Source organism: Oreochromis niloticus, linkage group LG5 (genome assembly GCF_001858045.2).
Source record: "Oreochromis niloticus isolate F11D_XX linkage group LG5, O_niloticus_UMD_NMBU, whole genome shotgun sequence".
In the NCBI taxonomy this organism is placed as follows: Eukaryota; Metazoa; Chordata; class Actinopteri; order Cichliformes; family Cichlidae; genus Oreochromis; species Oreochromis niloticus.
In genome coordinates, this window is record NC_031970.2 from 1145446 (window position 1) to 1163642 (window position 18197).

Below are 18197 nucleotides of genomic sequence, written 5' to 3' on the forward strand. Positions count from 1 at the left end.
TAAAGGTTGCTGCAGAATTGTAATATTTCCTCATTTACTTTGTATTGGTCCTCAGTCAAACCTCCTCGATATCCAGTGATTGAATCCTCTTTTCAGTTCATCGGTTTCTCTAAATTAAAGACGTGGGAAGAGTTTTTCTCTCCCTCTCATCCAGCTCTTGAACAAACATAGGCGCCATTAGCTTTCTCTAACAGTTTGTCACATTGGGATTGAAAATTATTTAGTTGTAATTGTTCGCCCAGTGATGAATCCTGTTTCCAGCACAGCTTAATGCCCTCAATAATAGTTTGTTGCTCCGGTCTTCTGTTTATTGGCAGATTTGCTCATTTGAACTGCCATCTGTTTCACTTGGAATTTGAACCATTCCTATTTGCTCACTTGTGACATATCCAGTTTCCACCATTAGATTTTTCACTTCAATACAGAAGTTGTCATTATGCAGAAGGCTGTTATTAAATTTCCAAGTAAGAGATCAATGTCTCTCTTTAGTTAATGAGATGGACAAGGAAATCAAACCGTGGTCAGTAAGAGGCTGAATCTTCACACCTGGAGATGTCGTTCATCAAACTGTTAGATCTTAATCAGTCCTGGAACATTGACCATTGTTAGATTGAACCAAGTGTAACGAGATGCAGATTATTCAGCCTCCAACAGTCACACAGACCGACTTCGCTGACCTAATTAAGAATACTTTCATCTAAAGGAAGCAGTAAAGCTCCTTTCCTTAGTGTTTGTAACAGCTGATTATCGCCACCATGCAGATACTTTGGAGCACATCTCTGAGTGAGGAACCTTCCTGAGCAAAAGGGACAATTACAACGCACTCTCGGACGCCACAGGCTCCGCCTTCTGCTGACACCGCCTAGGCTCTGATTGGCTTCTTGAAGTGATAACCATAAAAACTACACAAACTAAGTGGAGTCAAACTGAGAAACTTTATTTAAAAACAAAACACACAAACCAGAAGTTTAGAAAAAAAAAAAAAAAAAAAAAAAAATCTATACAACAGGTGAGTGAGGGGGTGGAGCTTCTTCAGGGCCGTGGGGGAGGTCTCATCCCAGGAGGAGGTGGTCCTGAAAGAGCAGAGCACAAGTCACATGGTCTGATAAATACCACGATGTGATCCGATTGGGTGTTTCCAGAGTGAAATCTTACCTCTCATCCCAGGCGGAGGCGGCCTCATGCCTGGGGGGGGCATACCCATTGGAGCGCCGCGACCCGGACCAGGTGGCATGCCCATTGGAGGACCCATCGGTGGTCGCATGCCAGGGGGCGGTCCCATCATACCTGCAGAGAGGGGGGAGAGATTAAAATGGACCAATCATCAGGGAACAGCTGACCCTGTAAGAGACTAAACTGATTCTTGATAATGCAGAGGTCACATTATCACTGAGCAGCGCTTTGTTTAAGAGGCTCCTCCTCTTGTGCTCATAGAGGGCCACAGAGCAGAAGCCTCACACCTGGGCAGGTGTTCACTCAGTCTCCAGGTGAAGAAAAGGAGAGATGAGCAACGACCACACCAACAGAGACTCCTCAGTGTGACGCTGCATGCCCGCCATGTTTAAACTACAAAACCTAGAAGACGGACTAACGAACCCACATCTGACTCCTCCCATTGATTTCTTCTTCTGGTGTGATTTTGTTTATGCAGGTCACATTCTGATGGTCAGCCCTATGAACTACAGGTCCAGTGTCTCCTTCTCTACAGCGGGCAAGAAAGGAACCACTTGAGCACCATGAGGAGACTACAGGTCACATGACTGAGGAACTTGAACACACCTGGTGCCTCACCTGTAGCTTCTTGGGGTTTTATTTGTTTTTAAAGAAACATCACATCAAACTTGGTCTTGTTGCCAAGTTGTCTTACAGTGACATCACTGACCTGGAGGTGGGGCTCCTCTGCCCATGGGGGGCGGGGCTCCTCGCCCAGGTGGGTACTGGGTCGGCGCCCCAGCGATGCTGGCGCCTGCTGCTGCGGCAGCAACCGTCCCTCGACCCTGCGGCGTCATCACCTGCCCAAACACAGAAAACTGTCATCACTGAGCGTGCTCAGACACACACACACACACACTCTGAGACCAGCTGGCATCATCATATTTACCTGCTGCGATGGTCCGCCCACGCCTCTGACCGGCCCCGCAAGGCCAGCTGGTGCCTGAGGCATCGGAGCACCAGCGGGAACACCGCGACCTGCTGCCCGCCCCACGCCTGGCCCTCCGGCCACGCCCGCCAACGGGACACGCGCGATCCCCGTCTGTAGGCGAGGGGTCAGAGGTCAGAATTAATTCAACACAAACAAACACAGTTCCAAGAAGCTCTTCCTGCAGGGGCCACTCACGTCCTTAGGGGGTGGGCCCTCCACCGTCATGGAGACCAGGTTCTCCCCCCTTAGCAACACCAGACCCAGAACACGTTTCTCCTCACGCTCCGGCTGCTTGGAGTTCTTTGGCCTGGAAAACACCCAGAAGGCATCAGTCACGGTGTGGTTACCAGGGCAACCACATTGTAGTGTCCAAATTTATAGGCTGCATCCTCCTGAGGACCCTTCCTTTGCGGTCTGCGTGGGCCGGGTCCTCAGAAGGTCAGGTAGGCCTGAAGTGCGAGGCTGTGAAATGGGACAGTCTAGCCTTCAGATTTGCGTCACCAGCTGTCTTGGTGGAGTTTAATAAACTCGGCTGTCTGCTCTTTGCCATCTAAAATATAACAGGACACTGGCGTAAATTCTCGACTGTCTCACACTTCTGTTAAATCAGTTCTCTGTTTGACATTTATTCAGCTGTGTGAAAACCCCAGAGGAACCCACCCGATGGATTAATAAAGTTGAATTTATTCTAATAACTTTGATCTCAGCCAAATCGATTTACTCAGGAACAAATAAAACACTGAAAAAAGCCGAACAATAACATTTTTAAGTTATCCAAGTGACTTATAAATCACGTTTAACCTGAGTAGCGAAAGACCGCAGTGATCTGAAAACGATGTGCAGGGACTTTGCCTTTCCCAGCGGCTCTAGTGACCCTCGAGCTCCCGGCTAGCTATCGAGCTGGTGGGTAACAGACGTCTCCGAAAACATCGGAGCCCTTTTGCATATATGTGATATCTTGACAAACCGAGCAGATATTTGAAGTTTACACGGCTACAATCTTGGCTGAAAATATCTTCAAAGTTTATTTTGTGACCCAGAAAGAGTAATAAGAGTAATATTAAAACTTAGTAGCGGCCGCCATTGTTGGAAACTGCAATTGGCTGGGCTGCACTATGAATTCTGGGATATGGTAGGCCACGAAGGACACACCCGACCCATCCTTCAAAATTCAGGGAAAAGGAGGACGCATTTGTCGGCTGCATTCGGAGGAGTCTACGAATTTGGACAGGCTTCGTCGTGTCGCTGTGACATCCTCAGGAGGATGCAGCCCATGAATTTGGACACCCCCTCTGTCATTCAGTTGCAAAGATGAAATCAGATCAGGGTGAATGAATGTGACTGGTCAAAAAGATGTTCAGGTATGTGCGCTCTGTCTCTATCAAGATGTGGAACAGGAAGTTTTAATGTTTCCATGGATACAGTTTAAAGCTACCCTGCTCTGATGTGCAACCATCACCTTAGAAACAAACAACAGCACTGAGCCCGCTCAGACACAAAATCATTCACTGTAACTGAAATCTTTATTTTCCCGCTCTGTGCCAAAAATCACCAGATCACCAGTTTCTGCTGGTTCAGCTCAGACACTTATGTGATTGTATCAGATTACACTCACTGGAATAGTTGTCTGTGGAAGAATAGTCACGTGATAGTAAGAAGCGAACCACCTTGATAAAACCCAGAGTTAACCCTGGCTAATGACATGCAGCCTCTGGTTCGTTTGGTTTTCCCCGTGTGACTTTTAACACCTGTAGCTCCACCCCTTGATGCAGTGTGTAGGCGGAGCCAGAGCACTTACTTGATCTTCCTGAACTCGTCGCAGTCACACAGGATGAGGTTCATGTGTTTGTCGAAGGCCTTGAAGGTGCCGATGAAGATCCGGCCATCCTGCAGGATGCACCTCATCCTGAAGTCGATGTGCTGCAGCATCTTTGAGCTCTTCCCCACCGTCTGACCAATCACAAAGAGGCGCTGTGTTACATCATCATCATGACTGACCATTGGAGCCACCACGTTACATTATCAATACCATCATTAAAAACATCAATATCATCAGCATCTGACCAATCAAAGAGACACGCCGGTTACATCATCAGCATCTTCTTTTAGACTCCTCAGAAGTCTCCAGTTCTCAGAGCTAAGACAGGTAAGAGGTCACAAACCAGGGGCTCCCCATCAGCCTATCAGAGGTTACGCGTCTTCACGTCAAGGGCAACGTGATTCACAGTGATGAGACGCCCAATGGCATTCAGCCACTTGCAGGTGACAATGCCAGAAACAAAAACAAAGTGGGCGGTCCCAAGTTGAACTTCACAGCTTTGAGGTGAGCAACCAAACCGGCCAATGAGAGCAAGGCACAAGGCATTACAAGGCAACTGGCAGCTGAGAGGACCTCCACAAGATGAACCTAACGGAACAACTTCCTTTGGTGACAGAGAAACAAAGCTCAAAGCTGTGACCGGGACAGGAAGGAAAGTGGTCACTGTCCCACCCTTTCAGAATAAAACCCTGCTGAACTAACAAAGACTACAGTAAACTGAAGCTCGACTTCTGTGGAAATGCTACGTTCTGATGTTACTGTATCCCTACACCGCAACCTTCCACGCCAAGTTTGCGTCAACGCGATGTGTAGGAACATTTCTCAGGAGGTGCACATCAGGTTATGGCTTAAGTTACAATGTAGAACTGAAGAATAATTCACCTGTAACCTGGGCTAGCACAGGTCGATAAGGTGTTAGAGCACACGGGTAAGACCCTTTCATAACAAAGGGTCGGCACATATCAATGGTAAAACAGTAGGACTCTAGATAGTGTCTTCAATCTAACCTGCAGACTGGAGCAGCAGGGATTGAACCAGCAACCTTCCCATGCCCTGCTTTGTTTTTAAGCTACAGCCACCCAATGGTGTAAGCCCCTTTCCCAATAAAAGTGCACCTCTCTGACCTGTGACCTGTCTGTAGCACAAGTTAAATATAGTTATTTAAATAAAGTTAGCTCGACCCTGTTAGCCGTTAGCTTTTAGCCTCTCTGTTTGCCACCGAGTTCGCTCATCGTGTGCGCCACTCCAGCAGCTCGGGGAGACCAGGCCTACCGGCACGGAGACCAGGAGAGTGTCCTGGTAAAACCCAGACACTGCCCCGGGACCCCCAGGTCTCGGTGAAGCCCCGAGGTGGACTCGAACTCGGCATTGAAGATAGAGCCGGGTCTGATCAATAACACCACCTACTCCCTGACGTCTGTGCGACGTTCCCTCTCCCCGCTGTAAACTGTTAAATGAGCGGTAACTGAACCGATACCGCGCTGTCCGCAGCGACAGGGACCCGAACCATCGCCGGAAACGGTACTCACCATGTTTGTGACTCCGATGGCTCTGATTTACACCGGATTAAAAAAAATTCTGACCCGCGGAGATCCCGCCAGGCCGCCTTTAACAGGAACTACAGGAAATGACGCACAGCCGACCGGAAACTGTGGCAACGCCGAAAAGATTCCCCCTGTGCGAGGAACAAACAGTTCCTGCGCGAAGACTCAAGTTGTTAATCACGTTAAATAACGTTAACAAGTTCAAATAAAGTTTCACGTTCACCGCTCACGGATCGTTTGCATGTACATGCTTTCTGATGTCATTAAAATAAAGAAATCTTCTGCACTCAGCGAAGCAGCTTCACTTTGATACTGAATCACCAAACAGCTGGCTGCTGGTCTGAGATCAGCTGAATTATTTTTACTGCTGCAAATTTTGGTACCCGTCTGATACCAGGTGAACCCAGGGCCAGCACTGATGTAAGGAGAGCAGTGCGTCTTGATTTATGAGATCTAAGGCACTCAGCTCGGCTGCTGTAGTTTAAATGTGCTAACTGATGTAAATAACTCAGTGCCCACAGACATGTTTTATGTACAGTGCATACATGAACTTACAGGACAGAAACACAGTATCAGTCCTGTCCCGACAGCATGGATCTCATGCCTCACTGCTCTCCACCACATCAGCTATCTTAAACATACTGGCCTGGTACTTACTGTAGCGGCTCTTATGCTGCCTTTACAGATTAGACAGGCCTCTTCTCTCTGTTTTTAAGTCACTTCTGAAAACCCATCTCTTCACCCTGGCCTTTGACACCTGATTTATTTATTTTTTTTAGTTTATTTATATTAGTTTTTATTAGTTGATTCTATGCTGTTTAAAAAAGCTCTTTTAATTTTAATTGTATGTATTATGTGTGTTTTTTCTGTTTTGTTTAATTCTATTGTTCTTAACTTATTTACTGTACAGCACTTTGGTCCTGTGCTGGGTATTTTAAAGTGCTTTATAAATAAAGTTGGATTGGATTAGTCTGTATTTACTTTTGATTGGGCAATCCTGAAGTTTCTACTCTCTGATTGGTTTATTTTGGTGTTTAATATTTAAAATCACCGTCCAATCCACGCTGAGCCTGTGAAGGCTGAGATGTGTGACAGGTAAATGAACCTGCGATCAGAATCGATCAGCAGATCGATCCTGTTCGTCTCGTCCAGAGTTTCCCGTCATTCCGCTGCTGAACGGTTTCCATGGTAACCGTGACCGCGCCGCCGGACGCGCGCCGCCGCGATACGGAGGCGAGACGGTGAGTCACCGACAGAAAACAGCTCCGGTAACCGACGGAGCGACAGCAGCAACCGACACACCGAGAGCACGTTAGCATGTTAGCATCCCGCTGCCGCGTGAGCCGGAGGCGCGAGACGCCTACGGACTGTAAATGAGGCTGATGACGGCAACTACCGCAGTGACATCACAGCAACAGACAGCAGCAACAGCAACAGCATCGCCTGCTGCAGGGCAGCGGCAACATCGCCCTACAGTCTGACTGCAGAGCAACTACACGAGAGCAACCGGAGACAGCAGCAACAACCAGACGGCAACTGTGCAGAATTAAACACGTCCTGATTTGTTTCTGCAGCAAACAGCAACTGATCCTACGCCAACATGTTGCTTCAACCTTCTGTCTTCAGCAGGGACTGCAGCAACTAAAACCTACAACATTTGCAGCAGCAGCAACTCCAGCAACCTGGAGTTTATCCAGTTGACATGTGAGCATCAGCACGTTGCTTCAGCCTGGGAGACAGAGAGCAACTTCATGAAGAGCAACCAGTGACAGAGCTACGATTTCACTCACAGCAACGCAACCTGCCGCTACAGCAACTGCCAACAGCAGGTGAGCAACATGAGAGTGTGTGTGTGTGTGTGTGTGTGAGGGGGGGGAGCGTCTGATAATCAATAATCTGATCAGAAATCAGTGAGCACAGATGTTCAGGCAGATGTTAGAAAACTATTACCGATCTGATGACTGATTTTTAAAGCTGCAGGTGGTGCGCCTACCTGTAGTCATGGTAACAGGTAGCATGTACATGTAGTAGGTGTGTTTGCAGAGCTCATCCTTAAACATTGATCCATCAGAAGATCAAACAGAATCAATAAACCTCAGGATTAAAAAACGGCCTAAACTATAGGTGAGTCACATGGTTTAATCTCAGTCAGGCAGGACCAGGAATCATCAAGTGCTGACATCATCTGGCCATCCAGGTGAGGGAAGGATTAAAAAAAACTTACCTGTCTGTGAGGAGGCGGAGCTTGAGCAGAACACTTCACCTGCTGTGAATACTGCTCTGTTATTGGTACAAACAAACACACCTGAGCAGCGTTCAGCGCAGATAGAAACAACAGAAGCTCCGGTCCAGCTTTTATTCTGTTCATACTTTATTTTTTCACTTTGATCGGTAAATAACTAATCAATAACTGATCAATGAGAGTGACAGTCCTCGTGCTCTTATTTTGAAAGTAAACGGTTGTTTCTCTCCAGGAGGACGTCTGCTTCTGACTGGACGGATGGACGTCCTTTCAGACTGTCTCACTGATCAGCTGACCTGGACTCAGGTGTGTTTCTACCTGCAGACAAGGAACGCAGAACTGTAGCTCGGTCACAGTTACAGTACTCGACGTGTTTAGTAATGTCTTTCATTGTTTGTCTCACAGTCAGGTAACAGCCTCAGTTAAGCCCCACCCAGCACCCACCTCCCCCTCACGTCAGGTGAAGACAACAGTCAGCAGGATGAGCCTGTTGAAGGAGGTGGAGCCAGGACAGGAAATTGAGGGAAAGGTGAGACTACCCATCATGCATCTCTGCGGTGTCGCAGAGAGAGAGAAAAGATTTATTTAGCGAAAACATTTCAAGTAAAGTTTGGAGAGATCGAACAAAGACCACGATGTGTTCGGGGAGACTTACCTGTTGCTGTGGTGCATTCAGGTGCAGACCTGGGCTCAGTCTCTGGTGTACACGCTGGAGGAACTCGAGTGTAAAATCTGCTATAACCGCTATGACACGCGCAGCCGGAAGCCCAAACTGCTGGGCTGTCTGCACCGAGTCTGCGCCAAGTGTCTGAAGAAGATGGTCGACATGGGTGAGTTCACCTGGCAGGTAGACATGCTTACAGCATAGTCAGCTAGTCAGCTGCTGGATCACGCAGATGCCAGCATGACCATTACCTGGTGACATCACCTGTTGTATCATGTGATTCCAGGAGAGTCTTCGCCGTCCATAATCAGCTGCCCATTCTGCCGCCACGAGACGTATGTCCCCGACGAAGAGGTGTGGCCTCATTTCCTCCTCTTCGACGGTCAGAGTCTGACAACCTGAACTCACACTGTCTCCTCCCCCTCTTCCTCAGGTGTGGCTGATGGAGGACGACCGGCACATCCTGGCGGTCCTGTCGTGTCAGGATCGTGCTCGGCGAGGAGGTGGAGCAGGAAGTGGGAGCGGTGGGGAGGTAGTGCTAAGTCCCAGCAGTCTGACAGGTAAAAACCTGACAGTTAGAGCGAGATAGTCAGCCAATCACAGCCAGCTGGTAGATTTATCCAATCGGGAATCTCCGCCATAAAGTGACCTGTTTGAGTTATTGAGCGGTATTCTTCGCTGTCATTGGTCAGCGGTATCCTTTATTGGATACTTTAGATATAGGTATTGATTATTGGTTGGTTTATCCATAGTTTTCACATGACATCAGCGCTCGGGGGGACACGCCCACCTGGAGGGTAAAAAGAGCACTTTGCTCTCCAGCCTTCCTTAAAAAGTCAAAATAACATAGTGTCTGGAATTTCTCTTGGTAAAGCTCTGCGTCTGTTCCCAGGGGGCGGAGCTGCAGGCAGCGGCGAGGAGGCATCCCACCGCTCCTCGGACTGTCTCGTCATCACCATCATGGAGCTCCCAGAGGAGTCGCCGTCCTCAGATTCACTGAGCATGCTCAATGTAGTGGGTCTGTACCGTGCTCCCAGCCTGGACTCGCTGCCCTGCAACCTCCCGGGTCAGAAGTGTCGTGCCTGGACATCCCGCAGCTTCCCACGCTGCCTGCTGGGGGCACTCTGCCTGGTAAGTACCAGTTTAACCAGTTTGAACATAACTAAATCAGAACCAGTGTAACTGGTGTGTGCGGCTACTCCCCCTGTGTGTGCAGGTGTACTTTAGCTCGCTGCCGTTGGGGATCTATCTGCTGATGATTGGTCAGCTATGGCTGGGCGTGGTCCTCGTCAGTCTCGTCCCGTCCACGCTGCTGCTGCTCGTCCTTTACGGCTTCTGTCAGTGTCTCTGCCACGAGCTAATGGAGGCGCTTGCTGCCCGCACGCACTCACTACCGTGACAACAAAATGTAGCCATAGAAAAGCCTGTAGACTGAGCCATCACACTCTGACATCACTCTGACCCCGCCCTCTGTGAATACCAGCAAGTCCCCCTCACACATCCCCTTGGTGGAAATACGGCCAATCAGTGTTGAACTACGTGATGACATCAACACATATAGGAAGTGGAGACAGTCCTCTCCAGTCAGAAGACATCTGCTGACTAATCAGAGACATGTTACTGCTCTGTGCACCAATCATAAAACTGTTTTACCTGCTGATTACAGAACACACCTGTACCTGTATCACCTGTTTATCCCACAGTCACATGACCTGACAGGCTGTTAGCCTAGCTTAGCACAAACACTAATCACAGAGGGAAAGTGCTAGCCTAGCTTAGCATGTGTATTTAGCTTTGAAGCTGTGCTTATTCTAAGCTATGCTAACAGTCCTGATGTCCTGTCTGTAAAATGATTCATGAACCCTGTGATGATGATGAGTGTCACTTCCTGTCCGTGTAGTGGGCGGAGCCTTTGGAGAATCAGCTGTTTAGTTTTGTGATGAAATAAATAAACATAAGTGACATGAAGCGTTTGAATCATTTTCTGCTGCGAGTTCCTCTCAGGTGAAAAGTTGTCACATGAGTGACACCTTTGGGACCTGTGGGTGCAGTCCCTGGAGCATTTGGGCATCAGCTGGTCGCTGCGTGTTAATTAAAAACACGCTATCCTCAGAGAGAAGAGCAAGAGTGTTTATAGAAACCTTGCAAGAACTGCTCTCCACCACAGAGGCAGAAGCTGCAGCAGGTACATCTTCTTTTATACAGGTGTTCTATAAAGGCACATCCACAGGTGGGTCATACAGGTGATTTTACATTTACTTGTCTAAGCATCACCCAGATTTAGATATAAAGTTTCAGATGTTTGAACAGCACCTGTCCTACCTCTCTCCTCCCTCCAGGTGGTCGACATCATGAGTCGTTGGCGTCGTTCAGTGGACGAGCTGGCTGCACGGCGGCGACAGCATGAATGTGAGCGCGCTCAGGATGCACTCAGTCGGGTCACTTCATGTTTCCAGCAGCTGGTTGCGTCGCTCGGTAGCTCAGCTGACGGCAGCTTCCTGAGAGATGAGTTGGACGAGACGAGAACTGTGGCTCACCGGATCTGCAGTGGTAACGCCTGTCTGTGGTTCACCTGTCCTTCTCACCTGTGTGTTTCTCGCTGTCTCATGTGTTCACCTGACTCTCTCATTGCTCCATCTCCCTTATGTGTCTTCAGGGCTGTCCTGCCGGCTGCTGCGCTTGCTTTCAGACTCTGACTCCGCCCCCTCAGGGGTGCAGGACAGGCAGGTTTTGGAGCGTCTGTGGGTTCTCTTCCTGTCAGCATTGGAGCACTTCCTATATGACCTGCGTAAGGCCTGTGACCTAATTGGGCAGTTCCCCCTGGCTGAGCGCAGCAACAGGCGCTTGCTGGTCAACACAGGTCAGCTGACTTTGGTTCTGCTGTGAGATTGGCTAACTTTGTGTAAAAGATGTCTGTTGTGGCCGAGTCTTGAACCGGTAAATCACTTGCAAGTGTTTTTGGTTGAATGTCTAAATTGAGGAGTACTCTACCGATATAAGGTTTAAGAACACCCTCATGTTTCCAAGTTTTTATTGCAATTCAAGTCGTTCAGTCCAATGAACAGCTTGAAATGGTACAAAGGTAAGCGGTGAACTGCCAGAGGTTAAAAAAGGTAAGGTTAGCTAAAACTGAAAAATAATGCACATTTCTATCAGAATTATACAAAAAGGCCTTTTTCAAGGAAACACACAACGTGTTAAAAGTTTAAAGCTGTTCTGCAGCAATGGAGTTTGGTCAAGCCTTGAAAGCTGGTGCTACTAATTCCTACAGGTGTTCCAACTTTCCTGGATTACTTCCCCCTCTGCATAAAAGCAGTGTTGGAACACACTGATGTACCCTGGTGAGCATCAGCTGAACAGTAGTGTGTTGGTACAAAAATGGGGAGAAAAAGGCGATTAACAATGGAAGAGAGACAGACCATCATAACACTTATAAAGGTCTTTCCAAACTGTGACAAGAAGAGGTCTGCCAGACCCAAAGACACAACTGAACCAGAGGACAAGTTTCTGAGTGTTAACAGCTTGACAGGCGGCTCAAAGGACAACAGCTTCAAGCACAGAGTAATAGTGGTCGTAGTAAGCAAGTCTCAGTTTCCCCTTACCTCAGTCTCAAACTGTATATTTATTTCTTACTCTTCCTGTATTTATTGTTTTTCTTTTGCACTGAATGGAACTGGAGCCTCATTGTCTCGTCTCTCTATGTACTGTACTGTATATAGCAGAGCTGACAATAAAGTTGACTTTGAACTGTGAAGAGAAGACTTCGAGCTGCAGGTTTGACAGGACATCACTAAGACGTCAGAATAAGACAAAGAGGTTTGGCTGGGCCATGAAACACCGCCATTGTAATACTGCAGACTGGAAGAAGGTTTTATGGACTGATGAGTCATCACGCAGGATCTTCGTACACTGTCGAGTAGGTGAAAGGATGGTTCCACAGTGTGTGGCATCAACTGTCACACATGGAGGAGGAAGTGTGACGGTCTGGGGCTGTTTGCTGGATCCAGGGTCGGTGACTCGTACAGAGTGAGAGGCTCCCTGAACCAAAACAGCTACCACAGCATCCTGCATGCAGTACCCTCTGGTATGGACCTAGTTGGTCAGGGGTTCATCCTACAGCAAGATAATGACCCACAGCAAAAGTCCAAGCTGTGCAAGAAGGGGTTAGAACAAGATGGTGAGCTTGAAAACATGGAGTGTCCAGCACAGTCTGCAGACTGAAACCCCATCGAGCTGGTTTGAACTGGACAGAAGAGTGAAAGCAAAGCAACCTACAAGGTTCACATTTATGGGAACTTCTGCTACAGATATGGGAGAATATGTGTTTCTATTGCATTCTATTGCCAAAGGAGGCTACTGATGAGTCAAAGTTTACAATACACTTTGGTCTATAAACTGATTCCATTCTTTCTTTCTTTTTTTTTTTTTTACTCCAATTGCTTATTTGTGCTGCGCTTTCACTTCAGAGTGCAATGAGACATCAAACTGCATCATTTTTAATGAAAAACTGGAGAAACTTGCGTGTTTTGAAACTTTTAGCTTGTAGTGTATGTGTAACCTGCGCTTTCTTGTCCAATGTAGGAACGTTACCATGGAGACCTCAGGTTTTTTTTATAGGCTAACGTGTGTCACAGAGGTTATTTTTCTGCTATAACCAAAAGCTTACCTAATGCTGGGCATACACTGTGATTTTTGTCCCATTTTGGCCGGAGTTTCGCCTTAGTCGTGCATCGTGTAGTATACATGGAGTAACGAGAAGCGATTAACACACAATCATCAATCGTATGGTTGCAAGAAAATCAAACCTGTTTGAAATCCTGTCGCCCCTCGTGAGGGTGTCACTGCAGCCTCTCACACTGCGCACGCGCAAACACAGAAATAAAAGTGAAAAGACGGAGCAGCACGGCAGTGCAGCGTGTGATCTGGACACAAGCGATGGAGGCACAACTTGTAGAACTTTGGCTCATCTGAGCCTTTTCGATGTGGCCTCATAAAATTTATCACGACCACAACAACTGTGAAAATAGTTGGATGGAGATTGCTGCTCAATCACAGCTGCCTGATCAGTTTTTTTCATTAGCAATTTAGCAAAGTTGATGATGGTGGTGTGTGTGTGTGTGTGTGAGAGTGAAAGACAGAGAGGGAGAGCGAGAGACAGATTTCGTGTTATAAGCCGACGCACTGTGACTTGCAATGTTGAACCATGACGAGCATTAGTTTTGATTATCCAGGAACAACACCAGCACGGGGATATCAGATTGTGCTGTTATCGATCTGCTACTGACCCGTTATCGACCTCTTACTGATCTACTTTATGTCTGCGAGGTCCTTCATAAATTCCAGGACCTCAGTCACCAAGAAGCTGAACTTACCTGAGGAAGTGTTTTTTCTCATCCACCTGACCATCTGTTCCTCACCTGTCTCACCTGTCCTTCTGAATTTATAGGATGTGTTGATGGCGTGGTGGGTGTGGCAGCTCGGGTGGCCTCAGTCCAGTTGCCATGGCTCACCTCGGAGGTGGAACCAAGCCCAGATCTGACCAATCACATCACAGGACTGGAAACTATGATGAGCGAGATGCAACAGAGGGTGAGGGGAAGCATGTGGAACACTTCCTGTTGGACTGTGAGGTTTAACTGTTGCAGAGTCACCCACGTTTTCGGTCACCTGTCTGCTCTTTAGTTTGCTTTATAAACGGCTGAATTCTGTGCCGCTACTTTGTTTTTTGTTCTGAGTGTCTCACCGTTGCTCTGCAGGTTCCCGTGGCGTTCTGGTCGGTGGAGGCAACCCAGCCGGCGTGGGCTGAAGCCCGCGGTGAGCCAGATGACCTGGTGGAGAGCCTGGAGGACCTGATGGAGGTTGAGATCATTGCTGGTTCCCAGAAGACGGCATGCTGTGGGCTGGGCTGCATTGCGTAGATGTAGATTTAAGTGTTTCCATTAAAATGGGAGAATCATGTTTTAGGGGAAACACAGGAGAAAACCTGGGTTCATTTGTCATTGTGATGTTTAAACAATCAATATTAAATAAGTCTAAATAAAGCTGGCAGATCAATATTTGCAGTGATTAATGATTAACATGTCACAGAAGAAAAATGCCACTGGATGGTTGAACTTTCCTTTAGTAGGAGGTGACAGAGAGGTACATACTGAGAAGAAACACACAATGCATGGATTCACCTGCAGCATAACTAAGGGAGGATTCAGGGTCACCTGGTCCAGCCCTAACTATATGCTTTAGCAAAAAGGAAAGTTTGAAGCCTAATCTTGAAAGTAGAGATGTCTGTCTCCTGAATCCAAACTGGAAGCTGGTTCCACAGAAGAGGGGCCTGAAAACTGAAGGCTCTGCCTCCCATTCTACTTTTAAATACTCTAGGAACAACAAGTAGGCCTGCAGAGCGAGAGCGAAGTGCTCTAATAGGGTGATATGGTACTACAAGGTCATTAAGATAAGATGGGGCCTGATTATTTAAGACCTTGTATGTGAGGAGCAGGATTTTGAATTCTGGATTTAACAGGAAGCCAATGAAGGGAAGCCAAAACAGGAGAAATCTGCTCTCTCTTTCTAGTCCCTGTCAGGACTCTTGCTGCAGCATTTTGGATCAGCTGAAGGCTTTTCAGGGAGTTTTTAGGACATCCTGATAATAGTGAATTACAGTAGTCCAGCCTGGAAGTAATAAATGCATGAACTAGTTTTTCAGCATCACTCTGAGACAGGATATTTCTAATTTTAGAGATGTTGCACAAATGGAAGAAAGCAGTCTTACATATTTGTTTAATATGTGCATTGAAGGACATGTCCTGGTCAAAAATGACTCCAAGGTTCCTCACAGTGTTACTGGAGGCCAAGGTAATGCCATCCAGAGTAAGAATCTGGTTAGATACCATATTTCTAAGATTTTCAGGGCCGAGTACAATAACCTCAGTTTGATCTGAATTAAGAAGCAGAAAGTTAGCGGCCATCCAGGTCTTTATGTCTTTAAGACATTCCTGCAGTTCAATTTCCATTGTCAATATTATTCAATGAAATTAAGGGCAGCATCAATAAAAACACACTGAGACTGAGCTGTGATGTCATCAGGTACTGCCATTCCAATCAAAGGATGAATTCACCTGCGCTAAGGTGAACTACAAAGTAGTGATGTGTCCTGTGTGTCGAAGCTTCAATGCGTGTGTCGGGTAATTTCGGGGGAATTTTTGTGAAGTGCGTATCGAGGCTTGCTTTGATTACGTATGCAGTGACGTTCGAGGCCTCGCGGGCAGTCCGTACCACGTGATTGATTCAGGAACTGGTTTGCCGGTTCGCGCCAGATTTGAAATAAAATGGGCTGCAAAACACAGCTGATTCCCCCATCACATTGTGTTGTGGAATTGGATTATGTACGTGTTACATAGTTACTTGAGCATTTCCTCCCTCGATGGAACCAGCAAGGAAAAGAAAATTTTTCCCGGTCTGGCAACATTTTGATCTCATCTCTCATAATAAGGTATACACACAGTAATAAATATCACAAATGATAAGTACCATAATATAAATAAACCAGATCCTATAATCAAATTTCTGTCTTTTGGTTTATTAAAAGGTGAAGTGTTTGCTGTGCTCCAAAGAACTTGGATACAGCAACAACACTTCATCTATGCTGAGGCATTACAGAGCCCTGCATGAGAACAAGGAGACTAACCAAGGTGGACCAAGCTCAGGTGAGTTTTTTTTAGGTTTTAAGGATAGAGTCATTTGATACATTTATATTCCCCATGTCATTCATTTATATTTGGGTTGTAATTACTGATATATGTAATTTCTTAATGGTTTTTTTTGTTTGTTTTATCAGGAGAATGATGTGGATGAGGCCTTGGTCAACATGGTGATAGAGGATTCCCAGCCCTTCACTATTGTGGAGGACAGTGGGTTTAGGAAGCTTGTTAAAGCTTTGAACCCTAACTATGTTCTCCCCATGAGGCAGGTGTGTATCTTAAAATATGAAGCATGTTTTGCCTATATTTCCATATTATGTACTGTACTTTCTTTTGTTTAGGCTTTGAAAGCTATGGTGGACCAAAGATACAAAGAGTCCAAACAAAAAGAAAAACTGACTGTGGCAAAGGCTTCTGCGGTTAGTTTGACATCTGATATGTGGACCTCCATTAACACAGAGGCTTACCTAGCCGTCACCTGCCATTTCATCGATTCTAACACTGCATTGCATTCTGTAGTGTTACGTGTTCAGCACTTCCCTCAAGCACATACTGCTATCAGGTTGTCACAAGTAACAGCAGCGCTCATGTCAGAGTGGGGCATTACAGACAAAGTTACGTGTTATTTGACTGATGGAGCAGCAAACATGGGTGCTTGTGCTAAGGAGCTTTGTTTACGTCACAGTAATTGTGTGGCGCAAACATTGAACCTAATGGTCAAAAAAGCTCTTGATCAACACACCGCACTGTCTGAGATACGGACCACCTGTAGGAGGATAGTGGGATATTTCAAGAGCAGTACAATTGCTAAGGTTTTTTCCATTATTTCATTACTGCTTTAAGGTGCTGCTGCAGTAACACAGCTTGAACTAGAAAAATTTGCATTTCCTGCGAAAATGCTGTGTGGATGCCTTAATGCTGAAGCTGTCTGCTGAAAAGCTGAAAAAGATGAAAAGTTGCAAAAAGTTGTATGGTGGTGAAAAAAAAATTTCACCCTGAGCAGGATTCAAACCTGGCCCTCCTGGTCTCAAGGCGGCTACTCATCTCACTGAGCCAAACTTATTCTCACAAAGAAGAGGTGGGCAGACTGACCATTCTGCTGAAATGAGCAGAAGCTGCTGAGAATTGTGCTGATAAGAGGTGAAAAGGCTGAAAATTTTGCAGAAAAGAGGTGAATCAGCAGAATTTTTGCTGAAAAGAGGTAAAGAAGCAGAAAGTTGCGCTGAAAAGAGATGAATCAGCAGAATTTCTGCTCAAAAGAGTTTTTTCTGAAAACAGCTGAGATTTGTGCTAATAAGAGGTGAAAAGGCTGAAAATTTTGCAGAAGAGTTCAATCAGCAGAATTTCTGCTGAAAAGAGTTCTGCAAAAGAGTTCTGCAGAACTCTTTTCTGAATTCTGCAGAAAAGATGTTTTTGCTGAAAATAGCTGAAAAAGCTGGGATTTGTGCTGAAAAGTGGTGAAAACACTGAAAATTTTGCAGAAAAGGGGTGAAAAAGCTGAAATTTGTGTTGAAAAGAGTTGAAAAAGTTTAATTGTTAACTGACAGAATTTGCCATAAGCGGGATTTGAACCCGGGCCTCCCAGTCTGAGAACGGCTGCTCATCTCACTGAGCTAAAACTCAGGTCATCTCGGCAAAGAAAATCAGTGAGGCCACTGATAATATGGCAGAAATGGGCAAAAAATATTGCATGAAAAATTCAATATCTCAAAAAGTATAGAAGTTATGAGCACCAAAAGTCATAGCCTACATTAGCAGAAAGAGCAGAATTTTTCAAAGTTTGAACGGTGAAAATAGCATGAAACCTGAGGGAGTAGTTAAGCGGCAAAAAACGTACGGAAGCAACCAGAATAAAGTATAATAAAGAACTAGAAAGCGAAAATTTCAGAAGAAATTTTATGTGTGCCTATGCCGCTGCTAATCACTGTAGTTGCCATTCATATGGCTACAGAGAGCAAAACTCAGAAGAGCAGCCATTCTCCACCATGAACTATGGTAAAAACAAACACCGCTCACGCTTCACAGATGACAGCTTACAGTTTTGTGTAAAGATGAAGTTACTTCGTACAGCGCCGATTTGCAGACGCTGTG

At 46.3% G+C, this 18197-nt stretch overlaps 3 protein-coding genes across 6 annotated transcripts; 2 read left to right on the top strand and 1 right to left on the bottom strand.

Annotated features, from left to right (window-relative positions):
* Positions 1-916: 916 nt before the first annotated feature.
* snrpb (small nuclear ribonucleoprotein polypeptides B and B1) lies at positions 917-5647 on the bottom strand. The gene is made up of 7 exons (XM_003457697.5): positions 5492-5647; positions 3942-4093; positions 2339-2450; positions 2102-2254; positions 1883-2012; positions 1156-1287; positions 917-1073 (listed from the first exon to the last, which is right to left on the bottom strand). Exons 1-7 carry the CDS (start codon positions 5492-5494, stop codon positions 1033-1035), a joined length of 723 nt encoding a protein of 240 aa, XP_003457745.2. The 5' UTR covers positions 5495-5647; the 3' UTR covers positions 917-1032.
* A 1619-nt stretch (positions 5648-7266) lies between these two features.
* Positions 7267-10376, top strand: LOC100701052 (E3 ubiquitin-protein ligase RNF182). Its single transcript, XM_019356827.2, has 8 exons — positions 7267-7335; positions 7981-8054; positions 8154-8277; positions 8425-8578; positions 8699-8766; positions 8846-8972; positions 9305-9543; positions 9629-10376. The coding sequence occupies exons 3-8, from the start codon at positions 8230-8232 to the stop codon at positions 9809-9811; spliced, it is 819 nt and encodes a 272-aa protein (XP_019212372.1). The 5' UTR covers positions 7267-7335; positions 7981-8054; positions 8154-8229; the 3' UTR covers positions 9812-10376.
* Positions 10377-10473: 97 nt separating this feature from the next.
* On the top strand, positions 10474-14466 carry zgc:109913 (regulator of G-protein signaling 9-binding protein). Of its 4 annotated transcripts, none has more exons than XM_005462547.4 (5): positions 10474-10597; positions 10752-10971; positions 11069-11272; positions 13859-14001; positions 14169-14466. In XM_005462547.4, exons 2-5 carry the CDS (start codon positions 10764-10766, stop codon positions 14328-14330), a joined length of 717 nt encoding a protein of 238 aa, XP_005462604.1. In that variant the 5' UTR covers positions 10474-10597; positions 10752-10763; the 3' UTR covers positions 14331-14466. The 4 variants fall into 4 exon arrangements, with proteins under 4 accessions (XP_005462604.1, XP_005462602.1, XP_003457747.1 ...); XM_005462545.4 differs by having other exon boundaries at positions 10514-10642; XM_003457699.5 differs by having other exon boundaries at positions 10514-10642; positions 10752-10962.
* The last annotated feature ends 3731 nt before the right edge of the window (positions 14467-18197 follow it).

Bases quoted from the DNA above. Each gene is read 5' to 3' on its own strand.
- snrpb (XM_003457697.5), bottom strand. The intron at 2,013-2,101 runs GTAAATATGATG...GTGTTTGGGCAG, and splicing joins TGGGCGGACCATCGCAGCAG to GTGATGACGCCGCAGGGTCG. The intron at 1,288-1,882 runs GTCAGTGATGTC...CCCTCTCTGCAG, and splicing joins CAGAGGAGCCCCACCTCCAG to GTATGATGGGACCGCCCCCT.
- LOC100701052 (XM_019356827.2), top strand. From the start codon at position 8,230: ATGAGCCTGTTGAAGGAGGTGGAGCCAGGACAGGAAATTGAGGGAAAG. The intron at 8,767-8,845 runs GTGTGGCCTCAT...CCTCTTCCTCAG, and splicing joins CGTATGTCCCCGACGAAGAG to GTGTGGCTGATGGAGGACGA. The intron at 8,973-9,304 runs GTAAAAACCTGA...GTCTGTTCCCAG, and splicing joins AAGTCCCAGCAGTCTGACAG to GGGGCGGAGCTGCAGGCAGC.
- zgc:109913 (XM_005462547.4), top strand. From the start codon at position 10,764: ATGAGTCGTTGGCGTCGTTCAGTGGACGAGCTGGCTGCACGGCGGCGA. The intron at 10,972-11,068 runs GTCTGTGGTTCA...ATGTGTCTTCAG, and splicing joins GATCTGCAGTGGTAACGCCT to GGCTGTCCTGCCGGCTGCTG. The intron at 14,002-14,168 runs GTGAGGGGAAGC...GTTGCTCTGCAG, and splicing joins TGAGCGAGATGCAACAGAGG to GTTCCCGTGGCGTTCTGGTC.